This window comes from Myotis daubentonii, chromosome 4, assembly GCF_963259705.1.
Source record: "Myotis daubentonii chromosome 4, mMyoDau2.1, whole genome shotgun sequence".
NCBI classification, from domain to species: Eukaryota; Metazoa; Chordata; class Mammalia; order Chiroptera; family Vespertilionidae; genus Myotis; species Myotis daubentonii.
In genome coordinates this window covers 49740426-49760870 of record NC_081843.1, presented here as the reverse complement: position 1 = coordinate 49760870, position 20445 = coordinate 49740426, and the positions used below count along the sequence as shown (strand labels likewise).

The window sequence follows — 20445 nt, the reverse complement described above, 5'->3', positions numbered from 1 at the left end:
TGGGGTCCCGAGCCCCCTGGCCCTACCTTGCCAGGCTTGTCTTTGCCGCCGCTGCTGGTGGAGCTGAGGGACCGCGTGCGCTGCTCCTTGTGCTCCTCCACCTCGGACTTCAGGTGCTCGATGTGCACCAGGTAGGCCTGCTCCTGGGCCTCCCGCGTGCTCAGCTTCAGCTCCAGGGCCTTCTTCTCCTTCTCCAGCAGGTAGAGCTGGGCCTTCAGCTCAGCCATCTCCTCCTACAGAGGGACACAGGGCGGGGAGGGCAGGCAAGTGAGAGGGCCTGCGGCTATAAGCATGGACCCGCGGCAGCTATTCCCTTGCACTGGGGACAAGGGCGGGAGGAGAATGACAGCTGTCCCAGGGCACGTGAAGGACTGCCCTGTGGACAATCCCGCGCTGTCCCCTATGGACCGGAATTGAGATGAGTGAACAGAAGATCCAGGCAAGCAGATTCTGGTCACCACGAGGAGAAACTTTCTAACAGCTGCCGTCCCTGCCCCCTGCCTGGGTGGGACCCAATCGTCCAGTGTGCGGAGACTAAGCGGTCAGAGAGGTTAGACAGGAGGGTCGCCCACAAAACGTAGGGTCTGCTTTGCCATTTTCCAAGGCACCAACCCACATATTTGTTCACCCCTGATGGCAACCTTGGTGCCCTGTACCTGAGTCAGACAGAAAGGGAGCGCCCCTGGCAAAGATACCGTCCCCAAATGAAAGCAACAGAAACAGAGTCCTTCATCGGTGACTTACTGATGAGTAACGTCTCAAAGTATCTTAGGGAACCCAGAGTAGAGTTTTTTGTGGAGATTAAGTGTGACTCCAAAATGGGACAGTACCGTGCTGGAACCAAGAGCCCGACAACAATAAGCACCCGTATTTGGTGAGCACGCAACACCGTTTAGATCAGCGGCTCTCAATCTGTGGGTCGCGACCCCTTTGGGGGTTGAACGACCCTTTCACAGGGGTCGCCTAAAACCATAGGAAAACACATATATAATTACATATTGTTTTTGTGATGAATCACTATGCTTTAATTATGTTCAATTTGTAACAATGAAAATACATCCTGCATATCAGATATTTACATTACGATTCATAACAGTAGCAAAATTACAGTTATGAAGTAGCAACGAAAATAATTTTATGGTTGGGGGTCACCACCACATGAGGAACTGTATTAAAGGGTTGCGGCATTAGGAAGGTTGAGAACCACTGCTTTAGATGTTCATACAAAGTAAGTCATTTAATCCTTCCAACCTCCGGTAGGTATTATGAGTCTCTCCATTTATGGATGGAACAATGAGGCACGCAGAGGGAATGCACCCACTGGGTGAACTGTGGGCCAGCGTGTGAAGCCAGGCCATCTGCTCAGAACCCAGGCTCCTAGCCACCAAGCTCTAGCCCGTGCCCACCATCACATGACCACCAGGCTTCCCAGCTGCCTCCATGACCTTACTTAAAGGGAGTCTTCCCAATGCTGAGTCACTGCCTTGACAGGGATTCGCTCCGGTCACGGACTTGAGTCACCCCAGAGTCACCCTCACCTGAGATGATAAGCCTCACGCCTGGTGCGCTGCTCTGGATACACCAGCCCCAGGGGGAAGAACCTAGCGGGCACCCATCACAGCTTATAATACTCAGGACTGGGGGCCATTAGACACGGAGAAGGCAATGTGCCCAGCGACTACCCAAGAGGAGATGCCAAACCTTTCCTGAAGATGAGACATAAAACCAGAATGAAGGGTTTTCATACACTGAGCCCTTCTAATCTTTTGCCAAAAGCACAGGATTCTGAAGGTCCTGGGAACTCTGCACACTGAGCTAACGTGGACAGTCAGATCCAGCACAAATGTGAAGGCAAGCCTGGAAGAAGGAAAGGTGGGTGCCGGCGATGGGAGAGGAAACGCCTGCAGGGAAAGGTAAGGCGGCCACTGTGCTGGCAACGGAGCTCAGCCCAGATGGAGGCCCGGGACCTGGGCTTGTAGCACCCACTCAAGGGCAGGGCAGAGCCAGGACTGAGACCCGACACGCCAGGACTCAGAGGGCGGCCTAGAATCAGAGACGAGGAAGTTTCCTTTCCAGAGATGCGGCAGGAGAACTGGCCGCTGCTCTGGCTCTGGGTGGGAGAGAAAGAGAAGCCTCGGAGGAATCAGAACCACCACTGGGCCATGCGTGGACGTGGAACAGGAATCCTAAGCCAAACATGTAACAAAAGGAACCTAACCTCTCGTGCCCTCAGGTCCCAACACATCTAAGCGCAGAACCACCAGCCAGGACACTCACCCCCCGGGGCCCGAGGACCCGCGGCAGACACGGCGTCACCGAAGATGAGCTGGTGCAAACGTTCTCCCCCAAACACAGAGAGAAAGTGGAAGTGAGTCGGGTTAAAGCAGAAGCAGCATTTGTAAGAACCAGAAATAACAAGTGAAAAATTAGAAAATAAATATTTAAAACAAAGGGATAAAGGAAGAGGAATTGTAATGAGGATAGGATATTTAAAGAAAGAGGAATGGATCTGAAAAGGAGCCGAGTGAATCACTGGAAATGAAAAGGTGTTCATGAAAGGTCATACACAAGAGGTAAAACCCCCAGGAAACTCGAGTTTCTCAGCAGCGAGTCTGGAACGAAATGGGGAAATGCACCCGTATCTTCTGCCAGAGCTGGGACGGTGAGCGAGTCCTCGCACACCCTGGGACACGCGGGGAGGGGCGCCGACTTGATGCTGGGGGCTGGGCCAGACGCTGGCAACAACTGCCCCCATCAGGGTCTGATGGGGCGCTCCTCTCCAAGCTTTCTATAATTTCTGCTCTTCTAGGAAATTTCCATGATGTGTCCACATTGTATTTTTTCAAGTAGCAGTGTTCTCATCGGGGTGTCATGATCTGGTTGACTAAACCACTGGCCACACAATGGCATACAATCTCCAGCCCTCCTCCCCTCCCTGGAGGTCAAGAGGCTGAAAGTGTCAACCCTCTCATCACGTGCGTGGTCTGTATGGTGACCACCTCCGTCCTGAAGCTATCGGGGGCCTTCCACGTCGCCTCATGACTTAACCAAGACCCTCCTGTCCCTCAGGAAATTCCAAGCTCCGTGCCAAGAACGGGGAAGACATCCCAGATTGAATCTTTATCGTACCAGAGCTGCCTCCTGAGAGCATGTAGCGGGTGAAGGCTGTGCCTGGCACCCCTGGCTGGAAATGAGCAATGTGCACTGCTGAAGGGTGGCCACTTAACCAACACTTCCTGGTGAGGGGCACCCGCTGTCCCGGAAAGCACCCCCTGCCCCAGATACACCGCCTCAGCCAGGATGCGCTGCCGGAGATCCACCAGGAAACACTAACTGGGCAGCCCTAGCAAACCGCGCCGGCGGGTGTTGTGATCTGAGCAGGGTCTATGTGGCACCCAAGGGACAAGGGTGTCAGGAAACGGCTCTCATCCAAGTTCTGCCCTCCGCCTTGCCCTGCTCGCTGGCCTCAGAGGCTGCTCCAGCTGCAGAGGTCTGAGGTGGCTTCTCCTGGGGAACGAGGCGGCCAGCTCACCCCTCCAGGAACACCCCTGGCCAAGGGAGCCCCTGACTGGAACTGTCCGTATCTACAAGGCGCTGGGGTTCCCCTGGGAGAGGCTTCTGAGCAGGAAAGGGCTGACTTCTCATCATCAGCTGACCTGTCTCAGGGGCCTTTCTCTCCTGCTCCCGATGACAGTGGAGTAAACGGGAACAGAGTTCTCGAACCCTCCCCCCACCCCCATACCTTCATGGCCATCAGCTCCTGCATCAGCACCGCATTCTCGAGGTCCAGCCGCTGGCTGTCTCCCCGGGGCTTGACATCGTAGCTGAGAGGGTCGATGTGGATGCTCTCCAGCTCCAGCATGGTCAGCTTGACCGCCGCCCTGTCGTTCTTGAGCTGCTGGATGTAGTCCTTCAGCCTCTGCTCGTCCTCCTTCGTGAACTCCGTGTCGCAGCTGCTGGCCGTGGAGCTGGTCGTGCTGAGAAGACAGACAAGGAGAAGCCATCACATTTCCAAGTCACCGCTACCAGGTCCTTTCTCCTCGCTCTTCTCCACACCCGGTCTCTCCAACAATATTTAGGTGGCAGTCCAGGGGGGAAAAGGCATTCTTCATGGCATAGTGAATTGATACCACCTTTTAGGAAATGAATGTGAAAAATAACAGAAATATTTATACCCTTTAGCACAACAGTGCGGGCCCTAGGAGTGAATCCTAAGGAAGTAATTCCACAAAAGCAATGAGATACACACAAAGGCGTTTCATGGAATAGAGGATTTAGTGAGTCAGTACACAGCAAAAAAGGGGGAAATTATGTAGACATTAGAGTAGTAATTACGACAATGGTGATGTTTTAAGTGAGGAAATAGGGTAAAAATCACACGTGAGTCATAAATATAGGTGTATATGTAGACAGGACTTAAAAAAGGGATATGTTAAGGCCCGTGATCGGCAAACTGAGGCTCGCGAGCCACATGTGGCTCTTTGGCCCCTTGAGGGTGGCTCTTCCTAAGCCTTAGGAGTACCCTAATTAAGTTAATAACAATGTACCTACCTATATAGTTTAAGTTTAAAAAATTTGGCTCCCAAAAGAAATTTCAATCGTTGTACCGTTGATATTTGGCTCTGTTGACTAATGAGTTTGCTGACCACTGTGTTAAGGGAACAAAGCAAGTTGAAAAACAGAATACCTATGGCATGATTCATAGATTGTGTGTATGCATACATACATGTATGTGCACACGTGTCCCTGACTGCTGACAGCAGTCCCCTCGGGGTGAGACGTAGGAGGAGCAACAGTGAAGAGCGAAGGTTTGTACCATGGAAACCATAGCGAGTGTAATATTGCCACAACAACGGAGAAAGCGGCGTGCTCCCAGGCCTCCCCAGCATCCCTCCAGAATAATGACCGAGTATAATGTCCACCACAGGGACTCAGACTGGTCCAGAGGGCCCTTGGCCACTACACTGCATGGTGACCGGGCAGGGGCTGCAGTCATGAGGCTGAGCGCGTTGGGAAAACCGAGGCTATGGCCCTCAGGAGGGTCTGGCCTTTGCCAGCAGTGGGCAGGCAGCTCCAATGGCTCAGAATGTGGCCCACTCCACCCAGCCAGGCCTTGGGTATCTGAGCCAGTGTGGACCTACCGCCCTTTCCCGGGACCTGCACTGGACCTGCCCATGCTTGCCGTGGCCCTCACAGAACTGGCTTTGGAAAGATGTCAGGAGAGCAAAGAGGCACCCCGAGCTCCCATCAAAACAGGCCACGTACGCATTGTCATCTCTGTCATTACAGATTTGGAAATAGGCTCAGAGTCATTAAATGGCTTGTCTGGTCAAAAGGCTAGAAACTGGTGGGACTGGACTCCAGCCACAGCCTTCTCATTCCACACCCATCCTCCCAAGAATCCTGTTGCGAGAAGCTGTGCCCGGAGCAAGGAGTAACATCCACAGGCTGTTGGCTGCCCTGAGCTCAGGCCCATCCTCCTCAACTTACACTAGAGCAGGTGTGACGAGGCCCCTGACTCAGCAGATGTAACGTTCCCATAACCTAGGTGTGACCCAGGGCCAGTCCACTCTCACGTGAGACACGTTATCAAGCTGGTCATGCACGAGAGGAAGAGAACATTTTAGGGCTTGGGGTTGTTTTCAAGTCAGAGAACTCTTTCCTCCTCAGACAGGGAGCTCATGAACACCACAAACAACTGGTCTACCCCGAAGGTAAGGGCATCGGCACTAGCTTGTGAGGTAATGGGACCCTCCCCAATTCTCCAGGGAGAGGCCACTGCACTCTTGGGCTGCTGTGGTGGGTGCCCGTGATTCCAAGCAGGTCTCTGACACCAGACAGACCTGAGTAAATGCACTTCCTCCACTCCCCAGCTTCATGGCCCAGAGGAAATCACAAGCTCTCTGGGCTGCGGTGAAGTGGGATCCTCATGATCCCCGTCGCCTGCTTGTGGAAAGGGACATGGGCCCTGAAGCAGGCAGAGCCAGCGAGTGCTGCCCCAGAGCACTTGTTCTGGGGGGAGAAAGGGACAGCCCCGCCCCCCCAACCCCCCCGCGCCAACACTAGACCCAGGAACTCCCACTAGGGGTGTCGGACACCTGCCAGGTTACCCAGAAAACCCGTCTGAGGGAGAGCAAGGTGGCAAGTGCTTGACCTGATTTGAGAAACTACCAAGACCCACCTGGGGACAGGAGTGAGGGTGGACAAGGAGTGAGGGTGGACAGGAGTGAGGGTGGACAGGAGCGAGGGTAGACAAGGAGCGAGGGTGGACAGGAGTGAGGGTGGACAAGAGCGAGGGTAGACAAGGAGCGAGGGTGGACAGGAGTGAGGGTGGACAAGAGCGAGGGTGGACAAGGAGTGAGGGTGGACAGGAGTGAGGGTGGACAAGAGCGAGGGTGGACAAGGAGTGAGGGTGGACAGGAGTGAGGGTGGACAAGGAGCGAGGGTGGACAGGAGCGAGGGTGGACAGGAGTGAGGGTGGACAAGGAGCGAGGGTGGCCAGAGGCTGGCAGGCTTTGGGGTGGCCTGGAACCCTCTGGGTCCTGGGGCTTGATCCCCAGCCAGGGGGGTGAGGGGGGAGAGGGTAGGGCTTTTGTTTTACCATCTCTGCTAAGGGTTTGGAGTTCAGAGAGGAAGGAAAGGAGAAAAAAACGGAAGAGCTCTTGCACAGATCCTACCCCCGTCAGAAGCTCAGAGCTTTACGATGCTTTTACCAGGGGAAAGTTGAACTTCAAGATAAGTGCCCGGGCCCGCAACCCTCCAACTCCCCTCTCTCCCTTCCATGACACCAGCGGGGAGCAGACCAGGCGAGGTTAATTACAATCCTGCTTTGTGCCCTTAATGTTCCACTGCGGAATATGATCATGACGATGGTGGGAGGGAAGCCACTGGCCTTTTCTCTGGCCTCCTGCAGACAAAGGCGCTGCGGTCTCCCGAGGGCTCGTGCCGGCGCTGGGCAAGGGTTAAGTCATCCATTAACTCTCCGCCTGGAACGCTGGATGAGCTCAGTAGTCAAGAGTGAATAAATCACTTTGCAGGGTGGGAGGCGGTACGTGATCTCCGAGAGGGACTGTGGAAGGCTGCAGACGAAGACCCAGCCCACTGCAGGACGGGGAGCTGCACAGTGCTGTGTTCTGCTCTGGTTTTGCGAGGAGCTGGGCCAGATCACGTGGGGTGTCCTTTCCGTGACGCTCTGCTTGAGCCCTCTCACGCTGGCTTTGCCCTGTGTCGGGCACTGCACCCAGGTGCCTGCAGCCGGGGCAGCCTGCACTGCCCAGGCCCGGGACGCCCGCCCTCTGCCTGCCTGGCCAAAGCAGGACGTGGGTGCAGGTGGACTCGAGCCCGTTGATTTCGATGATCCTCTCCGCCCTTCTCCACCATGTCTCATCCTTGTGCTCAAGACAACTCCCTTGCCTGCTTTTAGGAAGAAAAACCATTTTTTCGGAGCTTCCTCAGCTTGTCCTGGGAAAAAGCCAGAAGGGTGTTTCCTCTGCCTTGAAAACCAGGGATGTAATTTTCCTGAAGTTTTGCCGTTTTACTGGCCCCCAGTGAGGAGCAGCTTGTTTTCAGAAGGAAAGTGCCATGAGACAGGCCTTCTGTTTTGCTAAACACTTAGACCAGCGGTTCTCAACCTGTGGGTCGCGACCCCTTTGGGGGGTCAAACGACCCTTTCACAGGGGTCGCCTTAGACCATCGGAAAACACATATAATTACATACTGTTTTTGTGATTAATCACTATGCTTTAATTATGTTCAATTTGTAACAATGAAAATACATTCTGCCTATCAGATATTTATATTACGATTCATAACAGCAGCAAAATTACAGTTATGAAGTAGCAACGAAAATAATTTTATGGTTGGGGGTCACCATAACAGGAGGAACTCGATTAAAGGGTCGCGGCATTAGGAAGGTTGAGAACCACTGACTTAGACGGTATCAGGAGGGAGGGGTTGGCCCACGCACATGACGCTTGGCCACGTCAGCCACACCTAAGTGGCTCTGGTCCTCCGAGAAGAAGGTTGCCTCTCTGTCTCTCTATTCCTCTCTCGTGACAATTCTTGGTCACGAAGGACTAAAAGCACTAGACACCATCCAAACTTCTGAGGTCGCTACTGCCCTCGAATGGTTATCAGAACTCTCTAGGAAGAGAAGTGGAGGTTAAATGAGGGAAAATTATAGAACAAAATGCAGGTGTGGGAAACTCTGCTGCCAGATAACCGAAGTCCTCAAAGACCGCCGGGTGCCAGAAAGGAGACACGGCGGGAGAAACCGAGACACTGAGGAGACAGAGTCTGTATTTTTGCAGCCGTTTTTAAAGATGCCATTATAACGGTGCTGGAAACCAGGCATCTGTAAGACAGAAACCCTCCTCCCGATTCGGTCCCTGGGAACACACCAGGATAGACACCGTGCGTCCTGACAGCTGTACTGTTGCTAACAATGTCCCTGGCATTAGGGAAATGAAACATTACAAACGATTTTCAAATCACTAATAATCGATAAAAATTAAAATACCACAGGTATTGTTTTGCCTACCGCGTAGCCCAATTGAAAAAAAATGGATGGGCCCCCGTTTTAGGCAGGGTGTGGGGGACAGGCCCTCTCAGGCCCTGGCTGCAGAGTAACTGACCACGCGCAGAGGGCTATTGGCCATTTGCAACGTCAGTCATTTTTGAGCCAGCACATCCTGCTTAGACCTGGTCCCACAGCAACAGCACTAGAGGGGCGGCCCAAGGACAAGGGTGGTGGGGCAGCAGCATCCCATCAGTGAAAAACCGGGTATGGCTGTGCACCAGGCGGAGGCTGTTCAAATACACGGTGACTGCCACCCAAAGGAATACTGCAGCGGCTGACAAAGGGATCGTGGAAAGATGTGTAAAAACATAAGTGAAGGGGAAAAAGCAAGTTTCAAGGGAGTCCACGTGACAGGACCCTCATCAGGCTGAAAATGAGGTGTCACACTTTTAAAGATGCCACGTTCTGGTCTGCTGAGTGCATACCTTCTCTCTTCTTTTTGGACCTACCCCTTCTCTTCTCCACCCACGTGGCTCCTGTGGGAACAACCGTGGCCACAGGTGACCGGGGGAGGCCCTTAAGCCCAGCTGGGTAAGATGTCCCTCCCCAGGATTTTCTTACTTTCACACCAGTGAAACCAGTCAGCCTCGTGCACAAAGGCAGGCGGTGTGCTGGTTTCCTGCCCTTTGGGGAGCCCGCCCGCAGCAGGGGGCCAAGGGGGCCGGGCAGGCTGGGTGTGGGCTAGCCTGGCTGTGCCCAGGGCCTCTCTGCCTTCACCCCGGGATGCGGCTCCTGTGTGGAGATCCGATATCCTTCCAGCAAGATCCTCTTTTGTTCAAGCTATTTCAGTCCTTTCTGTCACCGGCAACTAAGGGTCTTAACTAATAAAAAAAATGGACCATCTGTGGGCATATACCCCAAACTGTCTGCAGTATTCTTTCCAGTGAGGATCCTAGCATGAAGAATTATATGTAATGCCTGGTTTTATTTTTTACAATGAGCATTTAATTCTTTTGAAATCAGGAAGTTAGGTCTAAAAAAAAAAGCGCATTTCAGGTCTCTGCCTAGTTTTCATAGGACCTAACAGATAAGTGACTGAGCAGGTGTCTGAGCCGGAGGCCCGCGCACCACGCAGGCGTGGTGGGGAATGGGTCTGAGCGGGACTTTAGGATTTCCAAACACCTGCAAGCGTGAACTCCACGCTTCCAATGAACTCTTCTGAGACTTAGATGTTTTTCAGAGACACGGAAAGGTGATGGTTACAGCAGCCGGGTCTGGTCCGACTCTTACTCCCTGCAGCTTGCTGCTGATGGCGGCACGGGCCTGTCCTAACCGGGTGGCTGTTTCAGTCCCTTCATCCTTTCAGTGGCCATGATTCCCGTCCCCAAGGAGCCTCTATCTTAATCAAGACGAGCTTAGAGGGCGAGGGCTGGGCATCCTGAGCTCCACTGGCCTCCATTCCAGTTTCGGGATTTGCCCAGGGCGGTCAGCCAGGCGGCATCCTGGCTCCTTGGCAGTGCCCAGGGCTCACCACAAGGCTGCAATCCCCATTCTCACACCATGGTCCCCACCTGATAGGGGACAAAAGGGACTCAATTCTAGTCTCGGCCAGAGGCTTGCTGGGCTCATTCTGTCTTAGGCACACGTCCTTTTGTAGATTGAGATAGATGACTGTGCTTCTACCAAATGAACTGAAATTGTGACGCTTGACAGAAAGGGAGGGTTTAAGAATTCCCATTTCCAACAGCTTAGTCCATTTGCCTCTCTGCTGTGATAATGTTGACAAAGTGCTCCAGGCAACCAACATTACCTAGTTACTGTCCATTAAGATGATTACACCTTCGGATGAGGCCAGGGCTCTTTTCAAGAGTAAAACAGCAGTGTCCCTGGGTTCCTGCCAACAGTCAACTGATGGGCTAGCTGCCACTTCAAAATATATATATATATATATATTTTTATTGATTTCAGGAAGGGAGAGGGAGAGAGACAGAAGCATCAATGCTGAGAATCATTGATCAGTTGCCTCCTGCACACCCCCTACTGGGGATTGAGCCTGCAAACCTGGGCATATGCCCCAACTGGGAATCAAACCATGACCTCCTGGTTTGTATGTCAACGCTCAACCACTGAGCCATGCTGGTCGGGAGTTATCATGTTTTATTCTCCTTGCTGGTCGCTACTCTTGTGCTCCTTTCCAAAACCACGACCCTCTTGCCATCAGGAGCTGTCCGTGTGCTGCCAGGCAACGCACTGGGGCCTGGCACTCAGCATTTCTTTCCTGAGACCCTGAGGAGCAGCTGGTGGATACTCTGATTGGAATTCTCTACGCCAGTGGTTACGGTGGGGGAATGGGGATGAACGGAGCCACATAAAGAGAGCCCAACCCAGAAAGCCCATTTTCTTTCTTTCTTCCATAAACTGCACATGGGAGGATGTCTGAACTAGAATGGCAAGATTTACAAACAAAATGAATTATTAGATGGAAGGGCTTGGTGGCTTGAGCCCATGTTCAGCATAAAGTAGTCTAGTTGTGCCATGACCTGAGAATGTGGGTGCACATGACAGCCCTGTGTGTGGTTCTTCTGTATCCACTCTGAGCTGCTCTGATTTGGGTGGGTGTGGGAAAGTGAACTTTTAGGAAGAACGGAGTGAAATCTGAGCTGAAGTCCTCTGTTCTTTGATGGGAAGACCCACTGGTGACTGAAACTAGTGTGAGGGCCTTTCTTCAGTGAGCTCACCCTTGGAAAGGGGCTGTGTGCTGAATGGGTCTGACCTGCTGAGATGTGTGATCTAAAAGTAAGTGTCTTTATGAAAATTGCCTCAAAATCAAGGCTCATCTATGTCCCAGTATTTCTTTCTTTTTTAAAAAAAATATATTTTATTGATTTTTTACAGAGAGGAAGGGAGAGAGATAGAGAGTTAGAAACATCGATGAGAGAGAAACATCGATCAGCTGCCTCCTGCACATCTCCCACTGGGGATGTGCCCGCAACCCAGGTACATGCCCTTGACCGGAATCGAACCTGGGACCTTTCAGTTCGCAAGCCGACGCTCTATCCACTGAGCCAAACCGGTTTCAGCCCCAGTATTTCTAATAAATTTTCAAAACCAGGATTTCCATTAAATGAATGGTGAGACTTCCCATTCCTGACTCCAAATTTGTCTCTGATTTGGATTAAAACAACAAAATTATTTTTGGGTTTGGGAGGTGTGAGCAAAAATCTGTAGCACTCGCTTTATAAGCTACTGGAATAGCACACATTTCCTGTCAACCCAATTCTTATGCTCACTAATTCAACAGCAAGATCACTGACAAGATGAGAACGACATTCTATTCTAAATGAACACGGAAATTATGGATTGCACACATCTGGAAAAGCCATTAAGAAGATCATCTGCTTTCCGAGTTCAGACAGAAGAATCTGGTTTTTAGAAAAAAATAAATTATAATCTGTGCTTCACTGAATAAGACAATTGTTGGTGGAGTCGAGAGAAAATGAGTCTCTTGTGTCTGTGGGCACCTGGCCAAGTGCCTCGTCGGGGATGTCCCCTTTCCTGAGGCACCGGGGCCAGGACAGGTAAATGGATGCACCTGGGCAGATGACTGTGTCCTGCCGTGGGAAAGAGACAGAAACAGTGAATTGCTCTCAGGCACCAAGGAGACATCAGTATTTATTTCTCCTTCGGCTCTTGAGAGTCAATCTATCCTTATGTGGTTCTAGTCACTTAATCTGCAAGTACACACTGGGTGTTTTTTTTTTTGTGTGTGTGTGTGGTTTTCCAGGATTTTTTACAGAGAGGAAGGGAGAGGGATAGAGAGTTAGAAACATCAATGAGAGAGAAATATTTATCAGCTGCCTCTGGCACACCTCCTATTGGGGATGTGCCCGCAACCAAGGTACATGCCCTTGATTGGAATCGAACCTGGGACCTTTTAGTCCACAGGCCAAGGCTCTATCCACTGAGCCAAATCAGTTAGGGCTGTGTGTGTGTTTTTAAAAATATATTTTTATTGATTTCAGAGAGGAAGGGAAAGGGAGAGAGTCGGAAACACCAATGATGAGGGAGAATCATTGATTTGCTGCCTCCTGCACCCCCACCCCTCCCCCCCGGCCCAGGGATTGAGCCCACAACCCGGGCACGTGTCCTGATCGGGAATCGAACTGTGACCTCCTGGTTCATAGGTCGATGCTCAATCACTGAGCCTCGGCAGCAGGACAACACTGTGTTTTAATGTCATGAGGTCCAACCTGGTAGAGTGGGAACAATGATACGCTTGGTGCTGAAGTCCTGGTTTGAGCCCCGATTTCCCTCTGGTCTACCAGCCCTGTGACCTTATATGGGCAAGTCACTTACATGTCTCTAAGCCCAGGTTTTTTCACTTGTGAAAACGGGGGTACGTTACCCTCTTGTCTTTTAAGATTTAGTTATCATGTAAGAATTCCTAACAAAGTACTTCCTAGACTGAGAGCTGGTATGGAAAGGGAAGGTATTCATGTTTTCAGGGCTTTGGTGGCAAGCAAAGAGCAGATCACTAAAAAAGGTTTCATTCAGAAGTTTCATGGACGCCCCCACCCCTCATCCAGAAGAATCCGAAAGCTCTAGCAGATTGTGCATGGCAGGTCTTCACTGCTGTCCTCCTCATCTTTTTCAAGTACTCACTTCCATTTTCTAGATGAACAGACCCGAACTCAGGCTCATGATCGAGCATCTGTTAAGCACGTGCTATGAAGATGGCGTCACCAGAGACAAGAGGTGAGGCCAGGAGGCCGCTATTTCCCGGGAGGCGCTCACAGAGGACAGAGACTCAGGAGGAAGGGAGAGGACAGGGCCTGGAAACGGTGCAGGGGTCTGGGCCTCAGGTGATTAGGGTTTATTTGCAACAAATAGCTGTCCCAAATGCTCCTGGGAAATCAATCACTATACAGAAACGGAAAACAGAAAAACAAAACAAAACAGGAGAAAGCCCTGCAGGAAGGCCGGTGCGGGTGCCATCCCACCACTTTTTGAACAAATCACCTTCTCTCTGGGCTGCAGTTCCCACAAATGAGAAGGCCCTTTCTAACCCTCCCACTCTGACTCCCCCTTGGAGGGAGCAGGCTGCAGGCCAGGAGAGAATCTGCCCTCACCCATGCCTCTCCATCCACCCCCTCCCACCACGAGCCTGGCCACTGTGTGCCACGCCCAGTGAGCAGATGACACGTGGACACATGTCCACCTCACAGAAGCCGTTACCTGGTGTGGCTGTTGGAGGACAGGCTCTCCCAGGGCTGCACGCTGCAGCCGGCCACGGCGAAGGCACCCCCGCAGCTGCCGTCCAGCTTCAGGAGCAGGGCCTTGGCTGCGTTCTCCGCCGTCTTCCTGCAGTCGTGGGCTCGCTTCAGCATCTGAGTGATGCTCTCATCCCCCGACTGGTCTCCTGAGAGAAGCCAACGGAGTAGTCGGCACAGGCCTAGGCACGACAAGCCTGGGAACAAGGCTGGGGGATCGGCCCTCTTTACTCAGGGCCGATGGCAGGGTGGGGAGGAACCAGCAGTGGCAGCCCTGCCGGACCTGGCTCTGCCACTCAGGAGCTGGGCTTAGGAAGGCTGCTCTGGGCTCCTCTGTCCTCATCAACAAATGAAGGGCTGGCCACTCTGAGACCTGCTTCCAGCTCTGACAGCTATGATTTTCTAATTACCCAGGCTCCTGGCTTCTCCTCCCACCCAGCCACAAGTCCGCTGCTGGGCCATTTCCCCTGTGTTGGCACTTCCCTGTGAACGAGGGCAGGGAGAACCAGAGGAAAAACTCTGTCATATCTCCGGAGCATACAGTTTTGGTTAGAGCTTCGAGTACGCAACGGTGACAACCTAATGGTCAAAGTGAGGACTTGAGATCAGCATTTTCTGCACCGGTGCTACCCCGACCTCCCCCTCAGCTTTGTCACGGTCAGTGGCAGCTCAAATGCCTTCAGGAGCCAGGCAACTGGCTGGAGCAAGAGGTCAGGAGTGGAGGCCACCAGCGTGGAGGCCATCAGCACGGAGCCAGTGAATTCCCTGCCCAGGAAAAAACTGTGTACTGTTGCCCTAGCTGGTTTGGCTCAGTGATAGAGCATCAGCTCACAGACACAAGGTCCTGGGTTCGATGCCAAAGGCATGTACCTTGGTTGCATGCTCAATTCAACCCCCTGCCCTGGTCAGGGCGTGTGTGGGAGGTAACCAATCAATGTGTCTTTCTCACATTGATGTTTCCCTATCTGTCTCTCCTCCTCCTTTCCACTCTTTCTAAAAATCAGTGGAAAAACATGGCTGGTATGGCTTAGTGGTTGAGCACTGACCCATGAACCACGAAGTCACAGTTCAATTCCTGGTCAGGACACATGCCTGGGTTTCAGGCTCAATCCCCAATAGGGGTGTGTAGGAAGCAGCTGATCAACGATTCTCTCATCACTGATGTTTCTGTCCCTCTTTTCTTCTCCCTTCCTCTCTCTGAAATCAATAAAAACATTTAAAAACAACAACCACAAAACCTGTCCTGCCCTGGCCAGTATGGGTCAGTGGTTAGAGCATCGGCCAACTCACTGAAGGGTCTTGGGTTTGATTCCCAGACAAGGGCACATACCTTGATTGCAGGTTCGATCCCCAGCCCTGGTTGGGGCATATGCGGGAGGCAATCAATAGATGTGTCTCTGTCATGTCGATGTTTCTTTCTCTTTCTCTCTCTCTCTCTCTCTCTCTCTCTCTCCACCCTCCTGCCTTCCACTCTCTAAAGATCAATGGGAAAATATCCTTGGGTGAGGATTAACAACAACAAAAACAAACAAACAAACAAATAAGCAAATGTACTGGTCAAACAAGTTACCAGTTTGCTATCTCTACAGCCTAGATCCATGGTCTTCCCAATATTTTCAATCAAAATCTTATGCCAAAGCTCAAGATACAAAAATAGTAAATGTGGATCTGGCCGAAGTGGGCAGGGGTGGGGTCATGCATTCAGCTGCCCCACCCTCTCAGCCCACTGCCGAGGCCCAAGGAAACTCCTCCCCTCTTAGACAGTTTGAAACCCACTCGTCTAAATCCTGTAGAATGAACGTACTGAGTGCCCGCGCCATCAACAAGAAACAAAGAAAACCCCACAGTGATGGACACTTTGGGGAAAGATCACTCACTAGTCCTCTTTGCTGATCAGCTACATGGCTCGTTAGGGCAGGATGACAGGCCCACTGCCACTGCCGGCAGGATGGACAGAGACGGAAGGGGGACCGCTAGAAAGGAGCGGACTCAGCCTCACGGAGAGTGGGCGCGCATGTCCGCAGGGTCCGGTGCCTGGGCCTCCCTCGGGCCATTTCTGACCACCTCTGTGCCTTTCTTCTTCCCACAAATAACATGTTTCCAGCCCCTACCAAGTAACTGTGGAGAGTCGATGCCAGCCTAATAACAACGGTTTAAAACATTCCTCCGACACAAACTGGAAATAAGATGATTGATTTTTCCCCTTTACTAGTAATTGATCGGTTTTCTTAATACATATATTAAAAAAAAAAAAACTTGACAGCAGGCCAAGATCATTTTAGGATCTGTTTAATATGAGGAATAAAGTTTTATGGCTCAGTTAAAAGACCCTGAAAAATGAGGTTTCTAATGGAAATGCTGGCAGAGTTTCTACTTCTGGGCTGAGATGGTAATACTATTAAAAAAAAAAACAACCACCAGAGAGAGGAGTGGAGGATGGTCGCCCGTGCAGACAGAGGCCTGCCACCGTGCTGGGTAACGTGAAGCAGGAAATTAATACCCAGGAAACTTCCTTTCCTTCAGACGGTTTCAGGTTCCTGCCCATGTCAAAACGGAAGGAGGAGAACGACGTGGGTGTTCCGTGCAAAAGCTACACCCCGGCCACCGGGGACCTGGCAGGGCGGGGACACTCATTCCAGAGGTGCCCTGAGGGCGACCTTCGCAAGGCGCGTCCTGCAAGGACAAGCCCCGATGGGCTCACAGCTCCTGGCCCCCGTCTGGGGACTCAGGGTCTGCCCACACCGCCCATCGCTGGTGACCCGGTCACTTCAGCTTTCTGTGGACTTGCTGTCACTTCTCTGAAGCTGCTGCTGCTGTGAAGTGTGGGCCCCAGCCTCGGCGCTGCAGAGGGAACCCCTCCCCGATCTCCCCTGCTTCCCTCGCACCAGTTCTACTGCCGACGCCTCACCTTATCACAAGGGCGAGGCCGCCGTCAGGTGAGGCTTCAGCCGATGCTGCTAATTAGGATGCCACACTTGTCTGTTGCAATTAATGCTCCTTCGAGGGCAGGGGCTCTCAACCTTGGCTGCACATTAGACTCACCCGGGAATCTTTTAAAATCCTGACTTCTGGGCCTCGCCCTCCGGAAATTCTGTTTCTTTGTTACTAATGTTGTGGCCCCACTCCATAACAAAGAAACAGCATTTCCGGAGGATGAGGCCCAGAAATCAGGATTTTAAAGATTCCCAGGTGAGTCTAATGTGCAGCCAAGGTTGAGAACCACTGTTCTAGTGACTCAAAACGGAGGACAGAAGTGGGCGCAGTGCAGGCCTGGAGGGGCCAATCAGGCCAACAGGACCCAGGCCCCCTGGGGCAGGAGGGGAGGTGGGCATCCACCTGTGCTCCACCTGGGGGCAGGGCCGGGGGTCAGCGTTCTGTGCATGGCGAGAGCAGGGTGGGGAACCGCATCCGCTGTGCTCACAGGCACCTGGAGGCAGGTGGAGGGAACGTGAGCTTCAGCCTCCCCGGAGGAACAAACCGGAGAAAGAGCACAGCCAACACAGCCGCGAGATGGACAAAGGCGGCGTGGGCAGCGAAGGGCCCTCAGCGACCAGCACCACAGAGAAGCTGTGGAGAAGCCGGTCCCTTTCATCGCGAACCTGGGCCTCCCGCTCCATCTGGTCCTACTGTCAGCCCAGAGAATGTGTTTCCTAAGAGGGCTTGTTTGTTTTAACTTGTCTGTAATTCTGTTTCCACTCCAGTTCTTGCTGCATTCAACATAAACAATTGACTCACTCAGTCATGAGGGAAAAAACCGAAAAACACACTTGACAAGCGAATTTCACGTTGTGTGTGTGTGTGTGTGTGTGTGTGTGTGTGTGTGTGTGTGTGTGTGTAAGGGGGGGAGTTGTTCCAATGCCAGCAGCCGAGACAGGGGCAGTGGGGCAGAAGAGGCGGGGGGAGGGTGATGAGGGAGAGGGACAGGGGTCGGGCCACACTCACCAGGGGAGGACCCCACGCCTGCCGCCCGGAACTGCCCCAGGATGAGGCTCTGCTCGCTCTCGGCCAGCGCCAGGAGGAGTTCGTAGGCTTCTATGCACTGCTCGCTGAAACAGAGCACAGGCATCTCAGCTCGGGCTGGGCGCGGACCGCAGCCCCTTCGCTGCAGCGCTGTTCCCGCCGGCTCCAGCCCCGCGTCCTGTCAGCGAGGAAACACCCTGGACAGAGCCCAGGCATGCCCTGCTATGCTGTGCCTCTGCCTTCTAAACCAGGATCCAGAAAAACAGAAGAAATAATACATGTGGGAGAGGCAAGGTGGCTGCCCTTTGGGTGATCCACCAAAAAGGAAAGGTAATCCAACCCTACGCGGGTGTCCACACCCCTGTTTAGTCCAGTTCCACACTGTACCAGGTGGACGGCTCCCAGGACCTCTTAAAAGACCCTGAATCAGAACCACCCAGCTAAATCACTCCCAGATTCTTGACCCTAAAACCTGTGACATAATAATCTATATATATAAAAGCCAAGTTCAAAAAGTGACCCCTTCTCATTGCTGCTGGTGACGCCCGGGTGACCCACACGGAGCCACAGGGAGCCATATCCACGTGCATAGTGCCGAGTGGTCTGGGACAAGATGCCCGTGAAAATCCACCCCTAGCAAATAACTGACCAGCGTCTTCCCGCTGAGTAGGGGAAATATTGCTTAACTCAACAGACCATCTGTTTTTTGATTGCCTTTCCTTTCATCTTCCTTCACTGAGAGATAAGGAAAAGGGCCCTCAGCAGGAGCCCTGGGTGCTGGCAGCGCCCCTTCCCAGGTAGAGACGCGGGGGTGGAAGGCAGCCTGGGGTGCGGAGCAGCCTGGTTCGGCGTTAGCCACACTGGGCTACCTGTTTGCTCTGGTGTGCCTGTGAGCAAGTGCGCCTGCTCTCTTGTAGATTTTGGTTTGATTTTGTTTCCTGAAGAAACAATGTTTCTTAAAACAATATTGTGCTTTTTAGAGGATGCCAAGAGGAAGATACAATCACTACGCTGGGAACCTGGCAAGCATGCGTAGGTGGTGACACTAATAACAAAAACCTATGAAGACAGTCATAGGCATACTTTGGTAGCTATTAAAAAGCAGTCATTTCAAAGTAGATAAATTCCAAAGATGATGAGGCTTAAAAGAGGTGGTACATTCATACGCTACTTGCTCATCGGCAAATGCATCATAGTTACTCAGACTGGCTTGTTTTTATGGGAAAAACGGGCGGCTCGCCTGAGGAGCCATGAGAATATTCTTATCCTTTGACCTACAATTCCTGCTTCAGGTATTTTATCCCCAGGAAAATGTTAAAGAGAATGAAGATATTATCTGCATTAAATCGTTCACCATAGAATTATTTTCAATGTCAAAGACTGCACAAGTCTTTCAGAAAAATGGTTAAATAAAAAAACAATCTATAAACCTGATGCAGGGGATCCAGCCAAAGTGCATGGAGACTCCTAAGCAACATTACACAACTGTAACACGCTGAAGAAATGGAATGCACTAGATTTACAACAACGTCAAATATGTGTGACTATGAATACATACTGAAAAGAACAAATGAATATGTAATGCAAAGATTGATATTTTGATTGACGCTACTTGAGTGAAATAACACTTTAGTTGAATGTGCTGGCAGACACACACTTCTTTACTAACACCATACCCATTACTCTTGTTTCCTTAATGGCGACAGGGTGCTCATTGATTTTCAATATGTATCACACGAGTGTTTGCTGGTCCAGCCCCCAGGATGTCCTCTAAAAGCCTGCCTTCCACTGTCTGCAGAAGGTGACTGCCTTTCTGGTGACAGCGGCCCGCCCCTCCCATCCCACCTGTACTGCAGGGCCAGCCGCAGAGCTGTGGCGTTGGACTCGTATTTGCCCACCAGCATGCTCATCCTCTCGGCGTTGCTTTTGCATTCTTCCAGGGTCATGGTCAGGAGGTCATTTTGGGATTTGAGGTGTTCAATGCGGCTACAAAGGAAGAAAAACCTCTTTCACAATTTCACACGAGGATCACAATTAATTTGCCAAGATTTCAGTCGTCTAATCTGGCCTCAGGCTGGAAATGCAGGTTAGGGGGTGAGCCCGTCAGGAGTGTTAGCAAATGTAACTGGCATGGAACAAATAAAGGACGTGACTGTAGGTAAAAGGGTCACTGTGCGAATTAGAAATAAGAATAAGCACCCAGTTACTGCCCACCCAGCCTTTGACCATGTACCAGGGAAAGGAGCTGGCTGCGTGGCCTCACTTCACTTACCTACTTCAATAAACCACTTTCCGCGAGGACAGACGGACAACAGCATCCTAGTGATAGCGACCCTGCGCTGAGCTCTTGCTCAGTAACCCACTCCATCGCCCTTTGAATTAAGTATTATATCTCCATTTCTCAGAGGAGGATGGGGAGGCACAGAAAAGTCAAGCACCTTGTCCTGGCGTTTGAACCAGGCAGTTTGATCCCAGAGCCTGTGCTCTGAACTGCTAGCTACAGAGCGGAAGCAAAGGTGAGTTAGCGAGAGAGAGAAACCGCCCTGCAGGCCTCAACGGAAGGAGGACCAGGAACTGCGGAGTGTGTCCACCGCTCCTTCCAGGTCGCATCCTGCAGCTGCTAACTCCCAGCAGGACAAGCAGTGCGGACACTGGGCTTTACAGGAATCAGAACTACACATTCAGAGCAGATGAGCT

The 20445-nt window shown here is 51.9% G+C and overlaps 1 protein-coding gene across 3 annotated transcripts in view; it reads right to left on the bottom strand.

The window, feature by feature from the left end:
• LOC132233355 (colorectal mutant cancer protein) overlaps nucleotides 1-20445 on the bottom strand; it is a 238117-nt gene that overhangs the window by 16860 nt on the left and 200812 nt on the right. For all 3 annotated transcript variants that reach the window (XM_059693891.1, XM_059693892.1, XM_059693893.1), the window contains 5 exons: nucleotides 19594-19734; nucleotides 17731-17834; nucleotides 13754-13937; nucleotides 3743-3977; nucleotides 27-233 (listed from right to left, as the gene is read on the bottom strand). In XM_059693891.1, coding sequence (XP_059549874.1) covers nucleotides 27-233; nucleotides 3743-3977; nucleotides 13754-13937; nucleotides 17731-17834; nucleotides 19594-19734 — 871 coding nt within the window. The remainder of the gene's footprint in view (nucleotides 1-26; nucleotides 234-3742; nucleotides 3978-13753; nucleotides 13938-17730; nucleotides 17835-19593; nucleotides 19735-20445) is intronic.